The sequence below is a fragment of the Cyprinodon tularosa genome, unplaced genomic scaffold, assembly GCF_016077235.1.
Source record: "Cyprinodon tularosa strain WSP-4 unplaced genomic scaffold, ASM1607723v1 ctg1345, whole genome shotgun sequence".
NCBI classification, from domain to species: Eukaryota; Metazoa; Chordata; class Actinopteri; order Cyprinodontiformes; family Cyprinodontidae; genus Cyprinodon; species Cyprinodon tularosa.
In genome coordinates, this window is record NW_024038164.1 from 52594 (window position 1) to 72849 (window position 20256).

At 39.8% G+C, this 20256-nt stretch overlaps 1 protein-coding gene across 1 annotated transcript; it reads right to left on the reverse strand.

Annotated features, from left to right (window-relative positions):
* Positions 1-4542: 4542 nt before the first annotated feature.
* Positions 4543-7308, reverse strand: LOC119778523. Its single transcript, XM_038277788.1, has 6 exons — positions 7007-7308; positions 6030-6242; positions 5322-5863; positions 5111-5201; positions 4806-4992; positions 4543-4667 (listed from the first exon to the last, which is right to left on the reverse strand). Exons 1-6 carry the CDS (start codon positions 7268-7270, stop codon positions 4543-4545), a joined length of 1422 nt encoding a protein of 473 aa, XP_038133716.1. The 5' UTR covers positions 7271-7308.
* Between the last annotated feature and the right edge of the window lie 12948 nt (positions 7309-20256).

Genomic DNA, 20256 nt, shown 5'->3' on the forward strand with positions numbered 1-20256 from the left:
AGCCTGCTTGAAACAAAAATTAGTTTTCTGTCCCTAACTGCACCACAGCAGGAGGAGGGAGCAGCTGAGAGACGCTGGCCGAAATCTCAGTCCATCAATGGGATCAACCGTGAGCTTGATCCCGCTGACAACGTGGAGCTTGAATATCCAATATCCACCTTCGCCTCGGTCCGGTTAAAAGTGTACCGTTTTGGGTTTATTTATTTCTAAAAAAGAACTTTAGTTCACTAATTTTTTATGGGAAGTAGAACAACTGCGGTCTTGCCCACATGATCTTTAGTCTGCATGAAAATTGGACACTTCCGTTTTCTCCAATCAGGTCAATCAGGTTTTAAAATATAAACCTTAGGTATAATTCATGAAAAGCTGGTGATGCAGAGCCACGTCTCTGGTAAGTACAGAAATATGAAACTTAAAATATAAAACTTAAATCGATCCTGTAGATCTAAGTGTCTCTTATTTTTTCACAGAGCAGGTTGTTTTTCTAAAGTCTATTTCCTTAAAATTGACACGGCGACATTTTAGAGAACAGGAACAGTTAGATGCTGCCTTAAATGAAGAGGAGACTTAAAGAAGCGCTGGAAAATCACGATTCGTGGGGAGAAAATAAAGGTCTGTAAACCTATAAAAAACTATCCAGGTTGAACCTTTTTAAATGTCTGAACTTTGCTTTTTTATCTTTAACGAGGAGCTAAACACTGTAATGATCTAGATCAGGCATCCCTGTCCTGCAGGTTTTAGAGGTTTCCCTGCTTTAGCACAGCAGATTATAATGATTGCAGTAGACCAAAAGCAATTAAAACCATCAGCTTTCAATTAAAACCAGCTGTGCTGGAGCAATCAAACCTCTAAAACCTGCAGGACAGCTTCGAGGACCGAGGTTGGGGATGCCTGATCTAGAGTAATGTCAATACACCTTTTGATAATACAGCCATAATAAACATCCTCGTATTTTCCTCAGGAGGAGGATTTTAAATTCTTTGGACCTAAAATATACACAGTGTCTTATTAGGGCTTACATCTATTAGGGCTGCAAATAAGTTTGCATGTTCTCCCTGAGCATGCGTGGGTTCTCTCCGGGTACTCTGGTTTCCTCTCACAGTCCAAAAACATGACTGTTAGGTTAATTGCTTCTCTAAATTGTCCTTAGGTGTGAGTGTGTGTCTGAATGATTTTGTGTCTCTGTGTTGCCCTGCGATGGATGGCGACCTGTCCAGGGTGGACCCCGCCTCTAATCCATTGACTGCTGGAGATAGACACCAGCACCCCACTCTGGACAAGTGTGTCAGATAATGGATGGATGGATGGATGGAGTTGTGGATATTGACAGACCAAATTGGGTTTTTCCTATACATCTTAAATACAAAATGTTACAGACATAGATAGATAGATAGATAGATAGATAGATAGATAGATAGATAGATAGATAGATAGATAGATAGATAGATAGATAGATAGATAGTTTAGTGAAATGAAGACGTCAGTTTGATTTATGATTTTCTTTCATTTCCAGGTGATCACTTCCAGTCGCTGATAAGATTCCTTCCTTCAATGTCAGCAAGATGGTGTCTGCCATTACAGAAAATCCTGCAGTCCTTTAAAAAAATGAACCTCCGAGTAAACAATATAACAACCATCTATCTACTGGTAAATTAGCCTGTTACACTAATCTGACAATTTTTTTAATAGTGAATAGACCATGAGAAGCAGAGGTATTAGAGGTATAATAGCTCTGGATGACAGATCTGTTGAAAATATGGATGAGTTGATAAATAAACTGAAGTATCTTAAAGGGATAGTTCGGGATTTTTGACATGAATCTGTATGGCATCCTCATCACCAGTGTCATGCAATCACACTGACTTACCCCTGGCAGCATCCTGTGAGCAGAGTTCTCGTCCAGCTTTGGTCAAGCCGAAAGTAGTCCGGCAGGTTTTTAGGACCAGCGAAATAAAACGTTTCTCTTCCCAAAACATTATGTGTTCAAAAGAGTGATATTTTTGCATCCCAAAAACATTGTAGTGGAAAAAGTCACGCGTCGTTATCACTTGGTCCTATTTTCTCTCTGTTCGTATCAGTGCGCGCGACACCATGACCTGACAGCTAGGGCCTACCTGTTTGATTCGCGATTGTTTACTCTTGGGGAAGATGTCTGACTACGAGAGCGACGAGGAAAACATCGACTTCCACTTAGAGCCAAAGGGATATCTTTATGAACCCGAGTACACTGACGATGAACTTCGACAAATGGAGTTAGATCGGGCAGAAAGAGAGAGGTGGACAGAGTTGTGATGGAAGCTGAAGCCGGAGCCGCAGGAGCCACAGCTGGAGCTGCGATATCCAGGGTGGCCGACAAATCATGGTGCACTTGTTTCAAGTGCGAATTAATGCAGACAGAGGTGGAATGCTACTGTTGACACGAGTGGGATTTAGTAATGCCCGAGATACAGAACCTTTCAATTGATGAGGATGTCGGAGTTGCAGCAGCTGCTGTCTGCATCACAAACAACAGCGACTTCCCTGCCCTCCTCAATGAAGGGGTCCTGAGAACGTTCTTCCATGTTCCCAAGATCAACTGGAAGAAGCGTCCCAGACCAGCTGGACCCGATGGTCAGTTGTCTGCAGAGTAAGTGTTGACTCCTCACTTAGATGTTGTAGGCATGGAGGTTGTTTATATTTTAGAACGTTATAAAAGTGTTCAGGCATTGACTTGTTAGGACATCATGTGTGTATTTAGTAGTGTTCTAGAAATAGGCTAGGACATAGGAATATGAGTTGTCATAATAATGTAATAACATTAGGGTGTTGCATAGGCCTAGCTTTATTATTTCATTTCCTTCAAGATTTGTAAGACAGCCTCCTGAGCTTTACCATGTCTGTAGGCCTCTCCCACTTTACAATAGGCCTATTGTCCTAAGCAGTATTTATTATCCAAACACTATAAATGTTACAATTTCATGATAAAAACGTTGTTTCATTCACTTTATCTAAATGTATTCTAACACAGCACAACATCACATCTGACCAAGTGCTTTCAAATTCACCAACACACACATTGTATTGTCATATCAAGTATGCACCAACTTGTGTTGTTTACTATTTCAGACAGTACAGGCTGATCGCCTATCGCATCGTCATGGAATGGGGTCTAAAAGGAGAGAAGCTTGGTCCAGGCAACAGGAGAGTTCTTCCTTCCTGTGTGGTGGAGCTAATAAGAAGAACTTATCCATCACCATATGCAGGTTTCAAAGAACCAGCGGATGCACAGCAATTGTTTTAAAAATTTTACTTCAGACGTTCCAAATGTTTTACTTATAGAAGTTTTGCTGTTTTCTACATTTTCTACTGTTTTTCTGATTTTCTACAAATTATTTACAAATTATTTGGGCATTTCACTGGTTTATAGAAGTAAACAATCAAGTTTTTTTTTACTTCAATACATACTGTAAATAAGTAGTGAAATCACAATAATAATAACAATGTTTTTGAAATGGTATTTCTTTCAATAGCTGTGTGTGTGTGTGTGTGTGTGTATGTGTGGGTGTGTGTATGTGTGGGTGGGTGTGTGGGTGTGTGTGTACTCACCAGATTGAGTACGGTCATGCTGACGGCCAACATTGTGGTTGTGGTCAATTATACTCAGCTGGAGCCTTGCCTGCATGGTGACATATGTAAAATGGCGCCTCTTCTCCGCGTACTTCAGCATGGAGCTGTGTAACACTTCAAGGGCCCCTGAGAGAAAATAAACATATACAATAGTACAGTGTTTACATTATGCAAAACTAATGTTTTCTCAAAGGAAAGGTGACACACAAAAATATTTCCCTTTGAGATATTCTTACTCGTTTAGGGAAAATGTATTCAACCTACTGCCTAGAAGTTTATCCACACTTACCTGTATGCTTGAACAAAGTCATTTCACTTAGGTCTCTCAAAAGATTTTTGTCCAGTACAACACTCTTCAGAGTGTTCCAGGCAGGACACCCCTTTTCCAGCCATTTCTTTCGTCGTTGTTGCTCCTCGCTGATGTCTTCGTGGCGACATCTGTACTCCTGGTCATTTTCTTCCCAGCGGTGGATACCACACACATGGTAAAGGATAGAGGTCCACCGGTGTTTCAACTCCTATTTGAGGACAATTAGACACTGCTTAGCAATTTTCTCAGGTACATTTTAGACACAGAGTATTCATATCTAAACATGCTTTTGTGTGAAACAAATGTTCAACGTGTATAGATCATCATCAGCTTCTAAGGGTTTCGTTTTTATTTCTAATTTCTAACCATTGCTTGCTAAATTTTTACAACAGTAGGAAAAATGGATTCACAATGAGCGTTGCTTCCGAACTGGACAGGCTGGTATCACAGAAGTGTAAGTAACTTGAAGTTACATTGCATTGTTGTGGTGTTCCTTTTCTGTTTTGGAGCCGTGTTGGCTCCAAAACATCACTATGAAACAGCTTGGCAAATTCATGAATGAAAAGAACTAGTTGTATTGAAGAAATAACAGTACTGCGTTATGCATAACAACATGTCTATGAGCATCACCTTCTCATCGCCACCACAAGAACTGCACGACCACCAAAAGTGATTGCCAGAGACTTGATCCATGGCTGCAGGTCCCGGTTTTCTTTCTTCCTTGCCAATGCAGTTGCCTTCTTCTTTATACCTAAATAAAGCATAAAAGATGAAAATAAATGTATAAATTATTTTGTCAACTGTAATAGCATTACAATAGACTTATGCAAAGGTTCAAACGTGAAGATTTCACAAAATGAAGCAGTGTATAATGCCCAACTAATGGTACCTTTTGCAACATGCCATGGGTCAAATTGATGCCTAAGCTCAGGATAGGACTCCCTCATGATCTTCCGTATTGATGGAGCCCGGTCAGTAGTAACCACGTAAACACCAACGCCGGAGTCCAGCAGACGATCCAGGCCCCTCCGGAAACCAACAGGCTCCATTGCTGTTGAACTGGTAGCCTCAGTTACCTGTATTGATCATTGTAACAGGAAATACAGAACAAACATGCAGAGAGGCCTGTGAAAAGCAGAACAAAGTGATAAAACACACTCAATAACTTACTTGGCAAAACTATTCATACTTTACCTGAATTAGATCTGACATGATGACTTTCTTTGTTGCATCTTCCATAAAGCTGTAACAGGTGTACTTGGCACTGTAACCCGGGGAATCAGATCTGTAGAAGACAAACAAGGAAGTTACTTGTGGAGTGATGGCAAACATGATTTGATGTGAATTATAATGTAACAGGACAACTAACTACATATACTGCATGATCCATTATGGGAATATCCACCTTGCATCACCACAGATATCTGTGTGTCCACCAGCAGCTTCAGTTTCCCTGAGTTCTGGCAAAATCTCCTCTTGCATCTCGGTGTAGGCTTCTTGAATAACAGGTATCATATAGGTGGACTGCAGTGAATAGTATGATCTTTTCTTTGGCAGTTGTAAGTTTAGAAGATCAGCCTTGTTCTCACGTATTCCACGGACATCAGGACAGGACTGCCACACTCCCGTATGGTGATTGATGCATGTCCATTCTATTGTAATTTTTGATCCACGGCTGGTGATCTTCTTCTCACAAATGGATATCCCGCATGTGTGACAAGTTGTAAACAGTTCCATTAGGCATGACTCGTTCACAATCCATTTCCTCTCAGACCAGTCGCCTCTCCTTTCTGCTCCCGCAATGTTGTCTGAGGAAGATGATCTTGTAGATGTGTCATCACTGCTCAATGGAAGGAATGTGCTGTCATCTCTGTCCACAGGTGTCTCTATGGATGTCATGGTGGTATCCAGGGTCTCAGGTGCAACATCTGAGCTAGGGTTTTCTGACTATAAATATAGAAAAAGAATACAGAGAAGTCAAAGTACAGTAAATTGGCTGACTGGCTGCACTTACTTATAGTGTGCAAAGGGCTTCATGATCATACAGTATTTTGATCATATGAAATTGTTAGCTTTTTATTCAGACTAAACGTGTAGAAAAATATGGGCTTACCTGTGACAGTCTCCCGGTAGGAGGTAGGGCTATGTATGTTCCTGAAGTCGATGGCTTTTTGCTTGGACCAGCATCAGCTGGGCTGGTGAGCATCATCTGGAACTGTTGCTTGTCCAATCTGGACTTCAGGGGGGTTGACTGAAGAGCTGGCTCTTCTTCAGAGGTTGCGGCCTCAGATTGTGCCGTTTCAGCCATTGCAACAGGAGCACATGCCTTTGAAAACACACCATTTTTTGCATTGTGGATTTCAGGTATCTCAGTCAGGTTTTAGAAACAGTAACAGTAACATAACATCAGCATTCACTTTCTACAAATAACGGTGACATATGTTTATGCAGAATTTCACTAAGGAGCACTTTGTCTTTCAGAGTGGTCAATACATTTATCCAATTTCAAAGAAAAAGCTTTGTGTTCTTCATGTCCTGTTTTGACCTGTTTCCAAATGGCACTTCATGCAAACAGCACGTGTGGGACTCACTCAAGGCTTTGTGATGCTCATGGCCGACGACAGCAGAATACCGTCACACTGGGCTGCCTCTCATCAACTAAACCAGGGTAGACCTGCGTACTCGGCAAACTTTTAGAAGTTTTGTCTTCAAGGAAGACGCAGATGAGTCAAAATTGAAGTCCCTTTGCGCACCGAAATAATATTAAAATACAGAGCTCCGGACGTCCCTGGTCTGCTACTTCGAGAGTTAGTAGCTGAAACCGACAGCCCAGTTTGTCACAGCCTAGAGCCCTCTAGCAGATTGTACACTGACTGAAACCATGGAGTAGGTAGCCTACTCGTACGTCAGCGTAATCATAGTTGCAGATGATTGAAACAGCCCTGTTTAGTAAGCATCACTAATACTATGACACCGAGTGATTGATTATGTTTTATGATTAATATTCTCAACACGCTTTTGCATAACCCTGGCGCATCACCGTTAGGCTACGCACGGCTGCTACATAAAATAATTTGTAGTTTTGTTTACCAGTGTTGCAGGAACAGCAGAGCTCTTCAAAATCCTTTTCTTCGTATGTCTTGGGCATGAAGACGCATAGTCGTCCTCGCTGAAGTGAGCACTGCAAACTCGGAGCTTTTTAATTTTTGCCAGTCTGGTGTCAACATGGAATCCCACAGCGAGTAGCCAAAGTTGCCTGACCGCAACGTCCGTCAGAGGAAAACGATGAAAACTGAGAGTCGATTTACCATCATCTTTGTTGGCACAACCAGGATAATCGCAAGCCTTCACCATTTTTACACACCCGGCTTTATATAAATATAATCAAATACTATCTTGTAAATGTCTAATGAACTTGGTTAGCTCTAAAGCTAGCTCGGTGGCGTTGCTTGTAAACGCAGCTGCTAAGTTAGCACTGAAATGAGCTGAAAAAGTTGAGCTCGCTGTCTGAATGACGGCGCGCACTGATACGAACAGAGAGAAAATAGGACCAAGTGATAACGACATGTGACTTTTTCCACTACAATGTTTTTGGGATGCAAAAATATCACTCTTTTGAACACATAATGTTTTGGGAAGAGAAACGTTTTATTTCTCTGGGTCTAGCAAACCTGCCGGACTACTTTCGGCTTGACCAAAGCTGGACGAGAACTCTGCTCACAGGATGCTGCCAGGGGTAAGTCAGTGTGATTGCATGACACTGGTGATGGGGATGCCCTACAGATTCATGTCAAAAATCCCGAACTATCCCTTTAAACTCCTAAAGCTGCTCCCTCCCTGCAGACAGAAAAAGGGTGTCTACCTTGATTTTATTTTTATTCTGTGTTTCCAGCTGCAGCATTAAACAAACGTTTGAAGGTGTGGGCTTGGTTAAAGTTGAGGAAAGGTTAATGAATGAGGAAAGAAAATGAATAAATACAGATATGAATGTATAAATGAACAGATAAAGAATATAGAAATGAATATAAGTATGCACCATTATATATATAAATACACATAAAATTTTATAAAACTAAAATAATTAAATTTTGCTTTGTTGTATTTCTCTATGTATTTATTTTTGTTTGTTTTTTTCCTTTTGAAACAATTTTTTATTCCTTCATTTATTTCTACTACTATTTATTTTTATTTCCACATTTCTGTCTCTGTGGTTCTAATATTTGTCTTTAGCATTATTGGTTAACTGGGAGGGTCAGACAGAAGCAAACGATTCATACATGGATGCAGAGCAGAAGGATGTCTGAATAAATCCTAACAGACCATCACATCATGACCTCAGAGAAAACCTGGAACTGAACCTTCTCCTCCTGCTCTACTGTTCATCATCTTTCACCTGCTGTGTCTCTACTTGCTTCTCAGCTGCTGATGCTGAAGGCTCTGCCCGCGCTGCCTCAGTTGTTGGCCAGAATATTTTTCTGTTTTTTCTGCTACTCAGAGATGCTGAGCTGAGCCGAGGAGGACAGAGATTTTAGAAAAATGAACAAACAGGCTGCATATAAGGTCTCATTAGCCACTGTTAAGTAGAACAAATTCCATAGATACATTATATTATTTGTATTTTGATTCCACTAATTAATACAGGCTCCCTTTCCGGTAACCGTTTAAATCCTGTTTTCCATTTTATGCAATATTATTTATCCATGTATAAATAGTTTCTGTCTAATTCACCCAGTAAACCAATCACGCTGAAGATAAATGTTAGAACCACCAACCTCATTAACAAACAGAGACAGAAATCTAGAAATAAATAAATGTGGAAATTTAGAAATAAAAAAAAATTATATGGGGATTAAAGAATAAAAGTAGAAATAAATGAATTAATAAATGTGTACATGCACAAAAAAGTGGAAACATAATAAAAATGCATAAATACAACAAAAATAGTCTTTTTCATAATTTACTTTCAGATTTATTTTTGCCATTTTTGTCCCTCTTACTACAAATCAATGTGAAACAGATAAACATGCTTCCCCAGACATTGTTTTTTTATTCCACTGCTCAGTCAGCTAAATCTAGTTGGTTTTGTGGCTCATTCAGATTCTGATGCTTTATGTGAAGAATAGTTGGGCTACACGCTCCTCAACATGCTGCCCCCTGCTGGTAACCCAGAGAATTATTGGTCTACTTCTGTTTCCTTCTCGGGTTCTTGTTCACTTTTCTTGAAAACCAATGCACTACCTATTTATCTTATATTAAAGTCTTAAGGTTAAAAATTTAAAGAAAAGAAAATACAAAGAGAGAAGCACAGTGGTGAGAATGGTCTTTAAGGTTCAAGGAAAATAATAAAAAAGCTAATCTCAGTATCAGTGTTTTCTCTCATTATAACTTTGTTCAATGTTTGCAGGTTCTGGTCTGAGGCTAAAAATCAAATGTTCACGATCATCAGATACAGTTTGTGAAGCTCTGGAAGGATATTTCTGTACTGATGTTATTGAAGGACAATATATTAGCAAAGCAGGTAATTTTTTTTAAAACAACCCTGATTTTATATTTACATTTTCATTCTAAATATATTATTCGAGGGTTCGCGACTGATGGATGTGGATGTGGAAGGAAATGGAGGATCAGTAAAGACAGCAGGTGAGAGAGGAGCTCAGACCTTACAGCTGGACAGATGGACCCAGTATTCAAGGAGAGACAGTCAGTAGGAAAGTTCAAAAAAAGTTTATTAAATAAAACAAAAACTAAAGAGGAGCTGTGGCCCGCAGGTACTGCAGGATGGGGAGCGGGGCACCGCCCAATCTCAGACTTTCTGCAGGAGAAACAGGTAAGTGACCAAGATCATCTGACAGAAGATGATTATCTGAGTTTGCCACTTACCTGGTTTAACAGTCAAGTCCATGAATGTCCCCAGTGCTGCAGTCCCAGAGGTGATGCTGGAAGGCGATCCTGGTCAGGGATCCAGAACAGACAGGATGGAACAGGATCCAGATCAATCAGGAACAGAACGGGTTGCAGGATCCAGACTTCCAGGCATCCACAACTTCCCAGGAGGGTTCAGAGTCTGACAGGGTCTGGAAGCGTGACCAGGTGGTCACGCACAGGAGCAGACAGGATCAGGTGCAGATGAGCAGGCGCAGTGGCAGAGGGTAGCCGAGACTGGACGTGGAACCAGAACTTGATGCAAGACCTTTAAACTGGTCTCCACCTTGGAGCCAGGCTTACTGGGATAAAAACTGAACCTCCCCACATATAGAGCCAAAAATCCAGAGGACTCCGCGCGGGGAGGAACAGTGGACAATTAGGAGATGAGACAGACACAAAACGCTCTCTCCACTGGCAGCTAGGATCCAGGACACGAACCAAGGAACAAAACTAACGGACAGGCTAACAGAAAGACAAATAATGATCTGGCACTGAATGCTCAGGCTGAGCTGAATATAACCAAGAGGACACAGGTGAGAGGAATACATTATAATTTAGGCAGGGAGGGAAAACGACAGGTGAAAGGAATGACTAATTAAGGAGGAGCCAACAGGCCAGATCATGACAAAAACGTCTCTGAAAGCAGGAAGTTAGTGGAGGTTAAAAAACTCCAACTCTGTTCAAGAAGCTGAATCTGATTGGAGTGATAGTTGGAAAACTGGCTGCAGAGCTGAATGTAAATAGAGCCACGATAACTAGTGGGAATCATTTTATGACCCAATGAGAACCTGTTTCTACCCAACATTCATCACTGATTATCAGTGGATATAAAGCAGCACCTTTCATCCTGTCAGATGAATAGAGAACGAGATAATTTCATTAAACTGTTGTGATTCTATAGTTAAATTCTATTCCCAGCCCGCTGGGAATTTATGTTTCTGATACTTTAAGATGTTTATTGCCCTCCCCTGTAGGGGGGTAAAATATCTTATTTAATCAGATATTATTTAAGCTGTTATATAGTGTTTATGACACACAGTCCTACTAACTGTGTGTTAGAACAATAGATGAAAGAGTGATTGGAGCACTAATCATGGTCAAACAGTTATTTCTGCACATACATGGAATGAATTCACCACAACTTCTGTTCAAAATATAAGATTTTATTAACAAAAATCATTCAGCTCCACGTCAAACGTATTCCAGTTTAACACTCTCAACTAAGACTAGCAAAACTCAACTAAACTAAACTAACTACTATGTACAAAGAGGAAGGGGAAAACAGTTGAAAAACATATTACAGTTTAAGATGGATTCTGTGTTTGAAACCAAAGTTTATCTGGAATAATTTGGGACATGATCAAATTAGCTTTTCACTAATTTCAAAGAAATTGGAATGTTTTCAGACCAATTCACAATGCAAATCCATGAGGGGAATAAAACATTATTTGGCCAAATAATGTTTTATTGAATGATTTGCTTAATCAAGAACCAAAAACCTTTAGTTAAATGATTCTTTACCCTCTTTGAAATAGCTAGCAGCGAATAGACATCAGGATTCCACTAAATGACTCTTGGTCATACTTGGTAATGGAAATGTAATGAGCATCTGAGGAACACGTGAACACTAATGTTATATCAGTGTTTAAATCCTTAGTGAATAACAGAAACCGCGGCAGACCAAACCAGATGAAAGTGCGCATTCAGCTCGGCAAAGAACTCATGCTCTTCCTCAACACTGAAGTCCTCAGACATTTTTCTTTCGTTGTTTCTTTCTTTGCACAGGTAAACAGCACATTTCTTCTTCTATGCTGGCATTATCAGCAGAGCAGACGCTGAATGCGCACTTTCATCTGGTTTGGTCTGCCGCGGTTTCCGCAGAGTCGTGAACTCGCAGGTGCGCGCTTTCAGGAAATCCTATACACTACTGTTTATGCTCTAAAAACATTCTAAATGACTTCGTTTCGAGTAATTATGGACGCTACCCACTCAGAACACTTGGAATACATTGGACGAGCAGTATGGAGGAATATTGACACGTTTTTTGTGGACTTTTATGGACCTTTCTGCCTCAGGCACTATGGATAAAGTGGCCGCATTTTTTTTCCTACACGCATGCGTCATAGCGTCGCCTCTAAACACGCATGCGCGACACAGTATCACAACAACAATGGAGCCGTACTGTGTTGAATGGTCGCTGCTCATGCTACTCACCCTGCTGTCAGGCTTACAGCAGAATCTTCTTCTTCTGGAATATCTCCAGGAAGAACAGAGCAATATCGACGACATAGTTCATCACCTCAATTTGACTGAACCACGGAAATGGACCCGCAGGGCAACCAGGCGAAGGTTTTGGGTGAGGCCTGGCAGAACCAGTAGCTGATGGGACAACTTTGTTAATGGTGCTGTTCTGGACGATGAATGGAAGGCAAACTTTCGCATGTCACGACAATCTGTTGCCACGCTCACCGATGAAATACGCCCATACATTGAATGCCAAGAAACTAACATGAGAACACCTATGGAGCCGCTGAAAAAAGTAGCAATGACGCTTTATTATTTAAGTGACGAGGGTAGGCTCCGAAAGACTGCTAACACCTTTGGTGTATCGCGGTAGGCTGTTTCCGTCACAGTCAGGCAGACCTGCAGGGCCATCTCCTTTCACCTTGGTCCCCGGTACATCAGACTACCCTTTTCAGAGGATGACTGGTCGACGGTTTTCAGCGTGCTCATGGAATGCCCCAATGCCTAGGAGCAGTTGATGGCACACATATTGAAATAAAACAGCCATCGGTCAACTCCACGGACTATATAAATAGAAAAGGTAAACACACCCTAAATGTCCAGGCGGTGTGCGATTATAAGTACCGATTTATGGACGTTGTTATAAAGTGGCCTTGTAGTGTGCATGACGCACGCATGTTTGCTAACTCGGAGGTAAATCAGTTCATGAAAACCGGCAAGATTCCTACTCTCAAATGGCCAATTGTGGATGATGAAGATCCCATACCAATCTTCCTCCTTGGAGAACCAGCATATCCACTTCTGCCTTATCTGATGAAGGAGTTTTCCAATGGTGGATCATCGCCACAAGAGCAGTACTTTGGGCTCTGTTTATGTAGGGCACGTATGGTTATTGAGTGTGCTTTTGGCCGCCTGAAAGCTAGGTTCGCTGCACTCAGAAGGCCAATGGACATAAATATGACTGACCTGCCTTACATCATATATTCTTGCTTTGTCCTTCATAATTTCTGTGAGGCCACCAAGGAGACCATGGACGAAGTATCCGTGTTGGGAACAATGCAAGGAGAGATGAACTCTCAGCCTCCCACACAGAGCAACAACTACGTCACTGACTGCAATGAGGGGGAAGGAAAGAGAGTGAGAAGAGTTGTCATGAAGTACCTTGATCCTTAAAAACTAGGATAGTGGAAATGCAATATTGCATTGTGACATTTACTTGCAGATCTGCATTTGGGGAAAGATTTGTAAGCTTTTGAACAGCTCCTACATTTACTTTGTATATAACAATTTGTATGACTACTAGTCCTGCCTTCTTATTACCTGTGTAAAATTATCTTTAGCCAGAGTAAAAAAAAAAAAAAAAAAAAAAGGTTGATAACTACAAATTGTAGATTCCACTTCCGAGTTCAAGACATTTGTGGGTGATCTTAAAGTTCAACTTGACTTGTATATTGACAAATATAGATATATTGAATGTTATGTTTAAATTCAATAAATGAAACAAATGCACACTCCAGTATGGCTTTTATTAAAGTGAAAAAGTTGTTAAAGCTGGGTCACATAACCCAGGCTGTGCAACATCAAAACAACAAAATAACTTGGTTCTTTTCAAAGAACTGAACAATTCACCCGAGTGATGTGCTAAATTATAACTGTCCAAGAGATGAACTTATTCATCTTGAAAAAGTGATCGAGTGTAAGAAAATGAGGGTGTGTTATGTTGTGAGAGTTCTTGTGATTGTGGGGGTGTTTGTGTACATCTTCCTGAGTGAAGTGCTTGACTTGGTGTGTGAAAGTGGGCTGTTGTATTGGATGGTGGATTTGGGTACAAGTGTGACTGTTGGTGTCCTTGGAAGTGTCCATAAGCAGTGTTGCTATTGTGGTGACGTGCAGGTGGAGGCTGGAGTAACAGCTCCCTCAGTAAAGAAAATCCATCTTGTATGGTGTTGGTGATGTTGGCTATATTAGTGTTAATCTGTTGTATGTTTTCCTGATTGCGCCTTGATGTTTGCTCCATCAGCTCAAGCATTCTTCTTTTAATTTGGATATCTTCCTCTGCGGTCTCTGCAAGAGTCCTCCTCTTCAGCCTATCCCCTCTGTGGCTATTCAGCTTGGCCTTAAATGAAATAAGAACATTATATAACGGACAACAGTTTAGCATATGTTTGTTGATTTAAAAAGGAACATTACGTGGCATTTCAAGCAATTTACATCTATTAAAATACCAAATAGACCTCTGTAAAGGAAAAAAAAAAAAAAACGGAATCTTTTTTTTCTTTTACAGAGGTCTATTTGGTATTTTACTTTGCTTTGTGAACTATAGCAATCAATAATAACTATGCACTGATTCTAATAAAGCGTTCACAGTTTTTTCCCCCAGTATAAGTATTACAGTCCGTTTTTGAGGGCTGTGGGTGAATTTTACAATAAGGCATCTGGGGTTTTACACTGTAGCTGCTTCTTATTTATGATTGTTATTGTTAGTTTTTGTTTTTTTTTACTTATTTTGCTGTACGTTTGTCAAAGTTTGGTTATATCTGGGAATAAAACTTAACATCTGACTCTCAGGGTTAATTTTGTATTAAATTTCTAATAGGGCGTTTTGAGGGGAAAAAAAGACGTTTATATGTGCCTTATAGTCGTGAAAAAACGGTTCTCTAAAAAGTACATGTAGGGCGTTGATGTAACCTACCTGCAGCATCTGTCTGCGCTGCTTGATTACTGGAGAAGGCAGAACACTTTCGGCTGAGACTTCAGATTGCGGCGAGTCAGCGGGCTGCTCCGAAGTCTCCGACATCTGCGTCGAAGTCTCGTCCAGGTCCATCGTCTCAACTCCAGATTCAATTGAGCGCGTAGAGTTCACAGAGTTCAAAAAAACAAGAGCACCACACGCCCAAAGCCACTCTTTCGTCCACTGTCCACCGCTGCTCTGTATTTTCCCCTGATATTTTTTATCTTTGCAGTCAGTTGTGCTTTTGTAATTGCTGTGGAGTCATGAGGAAAGTCACGGTCTGTAGAGTCACGTGGATATTGCTCCTGGAAAGCCATCATGATATCGCTGTATTTTGACTGACACGTCTCCCAATCGACACTTTCTTGTAGTCTTTTGACTTTATAATCAAGTGTAACTCGAAGCAGCAGTTCCACTTCATCATCTGTCCAAACAAGACTTGTACATGTTCACCCAGTCGTACTTGCCGCCATCTTTTCTATTTGGTTCTTCTTCTAGGGGTTTTCCGGTTTGGTTGTTGTCTAAATATTAGTGCGCATGCCCAACATTTCCTTGCCTTTTTTCGCCTATTTTTGCTTTGGCACCACAGCGCCACTTATAGGCCTGGCATACATTTTGCAGCGTTTTCATGCATTCGTGTGGACGATCACATTTATTTTACGTCTCCGTCTTTACGACAAACGTTCTGGAAAATATTAGCGTTTCATGTTCGTTTTGATTTCGTGTGGACGGGGCGTGAGTATCATCTGTTATTGGGAGTTGAGAGTTATTGTTAACTTTTATGGTTAAGTGAGGGATGTTTTGATGAAACATTATTTATTTCATTGTGCTATTCATTCATTACAGGAATTGTTAAGCATTTTTTTAATAAATACATTTTGAATAAAATTATAATTTGTTATTGTATTTATTGCTGTTGACTTTTACTGAAAAGCATTTTTAATAAATCAACTGTAAATATCATGTTATTGTAGGATTACGTAGGTCTATGTTAAGTGAGTGCATGCCACAGACATCTCTATGCATGGGAACAGAGATCCCCTCCCCCTGCTCCAAGGTGTCCTGGTTTTCCCAAATGAAAATATGGTCACCCTAATACAAGGGCGTAGGTTTGATTTGAACTTTGGTAGGGACACTATATTGGTCGGGTGTCATTGGTGCTATGCAATTTGCATGCCCTTTTTTGTGCTCGAAGTGAGCATCTGTACTGATAAGTGGAATTTATTGTTAAAAGAGAAAAGCATCATTTTGCTACATAAATAAAAAAAAATTAAGCACTACACTCATTAGAGGCTGTTTATCAATGTTTAAAGTATCACCGGCTCTGATCTATGTGGGATTAGGACTTTTTTCCACTTTGAAAATGGTTTCATTTGAACCACTAAGAGAGAAGGTAAATACAGTATTTTCTTTTGAAGATGTAGAATTGTGCAGAGTTAAACCCCACTCTTATATTTGTACCTACTATGCTCTCTCTGTATCAAGTAAAATAATACATTCATTAAGATATTAACTTCACTATAAAAGTTAAACATCTGGGCTGTAGTTACTCTGTGTAGCCCAATTCATGTATTATATCTGGGGCTGAAAAAATGAATCATATAAATTGATTATTTCAATAATCGTCAACTAATTTAGTATGTAATTTATTTAATTAACTGGAGAATAGAGACTCTAAAACATACAGTAATATAAATGTAAAATGTGCCTTTCCCCGACAGAGCAACCCACTTAGATCAGTAATTGTACCAAAATTGTAAAAATAAAATATATATATATAATATATATAAGATTAAAAACTGTTTTTGTCTGTCAATATTCTCCACCCAGAACTCCTCAAGTGGAAATATTTTAGTATCACCTGGTTTATTTAGACATCACCTGAAGCACTGAAGGGCAGCTGCTTCACCTACAAGCTGCCCTGCACCATTATTACTGGATATCTGTGTTTCCTATAATCATATAATGTATAAGTGCATTTTTTAATAGTAAAGGATTAAATGTAACACAACCTTTCATCATCATCCTATATTGCTACTGTCTGACTGTTTAAATAGCTCCTTATATCTATTTTATTTTTTTTGTGACATCATCTACAAACACAACACTGAGAATGAGCCTAAGTGTATTAAAATATAAAATCACTTTTAACAATTATAAAAGACAATATAACACTCTTATCTGTAATTTAATAATATCCTAAATAAACAGCCAGATTCAAGCATTTTTACCAGACATTAATGTTTGTACTAATTTACTTATAGACTGTGTGGAAATCTATGTAAGATAAAATCAATGTTAATATTCTTCCTCTGTTTGTTCTTGTCTTTATCCTATTTCTAGAAGTATAAATAGTCAATTAAATTACTATTATTATGTGGAACCCTAATTATGCTTTTTAAACGAAAAATAACAGATGTTTAGATGCCATTTCTTGTTGTTATACTGCTTGTTATTATAAAATAACACCTGCTAATGATTATGCCTGAACTTCCTCAAAGAGTCATCAAAAAATGAAAACAGTAATAGCAACTAAATATCGATAAAAAGGAAACCCTCACATTTTCTTTTTTAGGTGGCTGTGGCTAAGAATCAGAAATGTTGATGGCTTACTGCCTTTATTTGCCCATTTTTCCAGCAGTCTTCAGAACTCCTGGCTGACTCAGAATATTTCGTTTTATAAAAGAAAACAAAAGTTTTTTGTTTTTTAGTGTACATGATATTGATTTCTTTATGTTATTTTTTTTATTGGGACTAGTTTTGTAGCCTAATATTTATTGTAGTAACCGCAGCATTCTAGTGTGAATACATTTTCAATTTTGAGCTCCAAGCACAGGCGGACTAGAAAACAGCCAATCAGAGAGAGAGAAGGCGGAACCTAAGGCAGAACAACCAATGAGAGTAGAGTTAAACAGCGCAGCACAGTTCCATGCGCTGCTACGTGAAAGGGACAGGAGAGACCAGGCAGAGGAGTTGCGAGAGGAAAAGAAGCCTCTGCTGCTATAACTACTGCTGTAAATTATAAACATGTTGCTCACATCCAATTATTGGTAGGGACAATTAGGTCGGTTCAAAACTTTGGTAGGGACATGTCCCTATGGTCCCTATGCAAACCTACGCCCATGCTGTCAAAGTCTATGATATTAGATAAATAAAGACATTTATACTAGTACTGTCACTAATTATAATTCCACAATGTGTTAATATATGTTAAGGTTGTCACATGAACAGCCATTGTATTCTTAACATAAAGGCATTCTTTCAAGTGCAAAGGCTGTTTCACTTTACATTATAACTTGAAGGCATGTGGAGGCCTTTCTCTTAACGCCTACTATAAAATCAATAAAATACTAATTAAATAAGTAATAAGATTCAAAATAATAATTTGATGCCCTGCAATAGACTGGCGACCTGTCCAGGATGTACCCCGCCTGTCGCCCGTAGACAGCTGGAGATAGGCACCAGCACCCCTCGCGACCGCACTCAGGATTAGGCGTGGTAGAAAATGGATAATAATTTGAATCCTCAAAAATGTACATTAAAGGGTAACAAAAATAAAACATTTTAATTTTTTAACCCATTACCAGTTTCTCTAAAAGTATAAAAGTCAATCAAACCAAAAGGAATAACAATGTTACCACTGTATATTTACCACTGTATACCCATTTTTTAAATGGGTACAACTACCACCACACCATAAGTTCTTTGATTAAAAAAACCCCCAACATATCAAACTTTTCTGGTTTCAGACAGGAGCAATGGGCTGATACAACATTAGTGCTCGCACTGAAAGCTCTTTCTGACGCAGAGCTTGTTGCTTGTAACATGCTAACACCAGTTTTAGGAAGGTACCCAGGGTATCGCCCTGTCTCCCTTTCTCTTCACCCTCTATACCTCAGACTTCACCTACAATCTTCAGAAGTTCTCAGATGACTCGGCCACTGTGGGCTGTGTTAGAGGGGAATGAGCTGGAGTACTGGTTGGTCATCTTGAACTTTGTGGACTGGTATGAGAAGAACCACCTGTGTTTAAACACCAGTGAGACCAAGGAGAAGGTGATGGACTTCAGGAGAAGACCCCCACCTCACTCCCCCATGAACCTCCAGGGGCAGGACATAGAAACTGTGGAGAACTTCAAATACCTGGGTGTTCATGTAGATAGGAGTGAGCAGGCCCCTGCTTAAAACCTTCTATGAGTCTGTGGCTGCATCAGCCCTCCTCTGCACTGTTGTCTGCTTGGCCCAGGCAGCACAGAGTGGGACGAAAGACACTGAGCAAACTGATAAGAAAGGCTGCCTCTGTCCTAGGCTCATCATGGACAAAACAATTTTCCTCCTGCACCAAACCGTAGAGGAGCTGAGCAGCTCCTTAAGTGAAAGACTTTTACACCCTGTTTCTAAAAGGAGCGCTTCCGCAGGTCATTTATTCCTCCCGCTATCGCACTTTACAATGCGGCACTATAACTGCAATAACTTGTGCAATAACTAATGTGCAGTCGCTATTTAATACCCTGTGCAATAACTAATGTGCAGTCGCTATTTAATACCCTGTGCAATAACTAATGTGCAGTTGCTATTTAATACCCTGTGCCATAACTGATGTGCAGTCGCTATTTAATACCCTGTGCAATAACTAATGTGCAGTCGCTATTTAATACCCTGTGCAATAACTAATGTGCAGTCGCTATTTAATACCCTGTGCAATAACTAATGTGCAGTCGCTATTTAATACCCTGTGCAATAACTAATGTGCAGTTGCTATTTAATACCCTGTGCAATAACTAATGTGCAGTTGCTATTTAATACCCTGTGCCATAACTAATGTGCAGTCGCTATTTAATACCCTGTGCAATAACTAATGTGCAGTCGCTATTTAATACCCTGTGCAATAACTAATGTGCAATCCCTATTTAATACCCTGTGCAATAACTAATGTGCAATCACTATTTAATACCCTGTGCAATCACTATTTAATACCCTGTGCAATAACTAATGTGCAGTCGCTATTTAATACACTGTGCAATAACTAATGTACAATCACTATTTAATACCTTGTGCAATAACTAATGTGCAGTCGCTATTTAATACCTTGTGCAATGACTAATGTGCAATCGCTATTTAATACCCTGTGCAATAACTAATGTGCAATCACTATTTAATACCTTGTGCAATAACTAATGTGCAGTCGCTATTTAATACCCTGTGCTATAACTAATGTGCAGTTGCTATTTAATACCCTGTGCAATAACTGATGTGCAGTCGCTATTTAATACCCTGTGCAATAACTAATGTGCAGTCGCTATTTAATACCCTGTGCAATAACTAATGTGCAGTTGCTATTTAATACCCTGTGCAATAACTAATGTGCAGTTGCTATTTAATACCCTGTGCCATAACTAATGTGCAGTCGCTATTTAATACCCTGTGCAATAACTAATGTG

Bases quoted from the DNA above. Each gene is read 5' to 3' on its own strand.
- LOC119778523 (XM_038277788.1), bottom strand. From the start codon at position 7,270: ATGGTGAAGGCTTGCGATTATCCTGGTTGTGCCAACAAAGATGATGGT. The intron at 5,864-6,029 runs GTAAGCCCATAT...CTATATTTATAG, and splicing joins CTACCGGGAGACTGTCACAG to TCAGAAAACCCTAGCTCAGA. The intron at 5,202-5,321 runs GTGGATATTCCC...TGTCTTCTACAG, and splicing joins GATATCTGTGGTGATGCAAG to ATCTGATTCCCCGGGTTACA.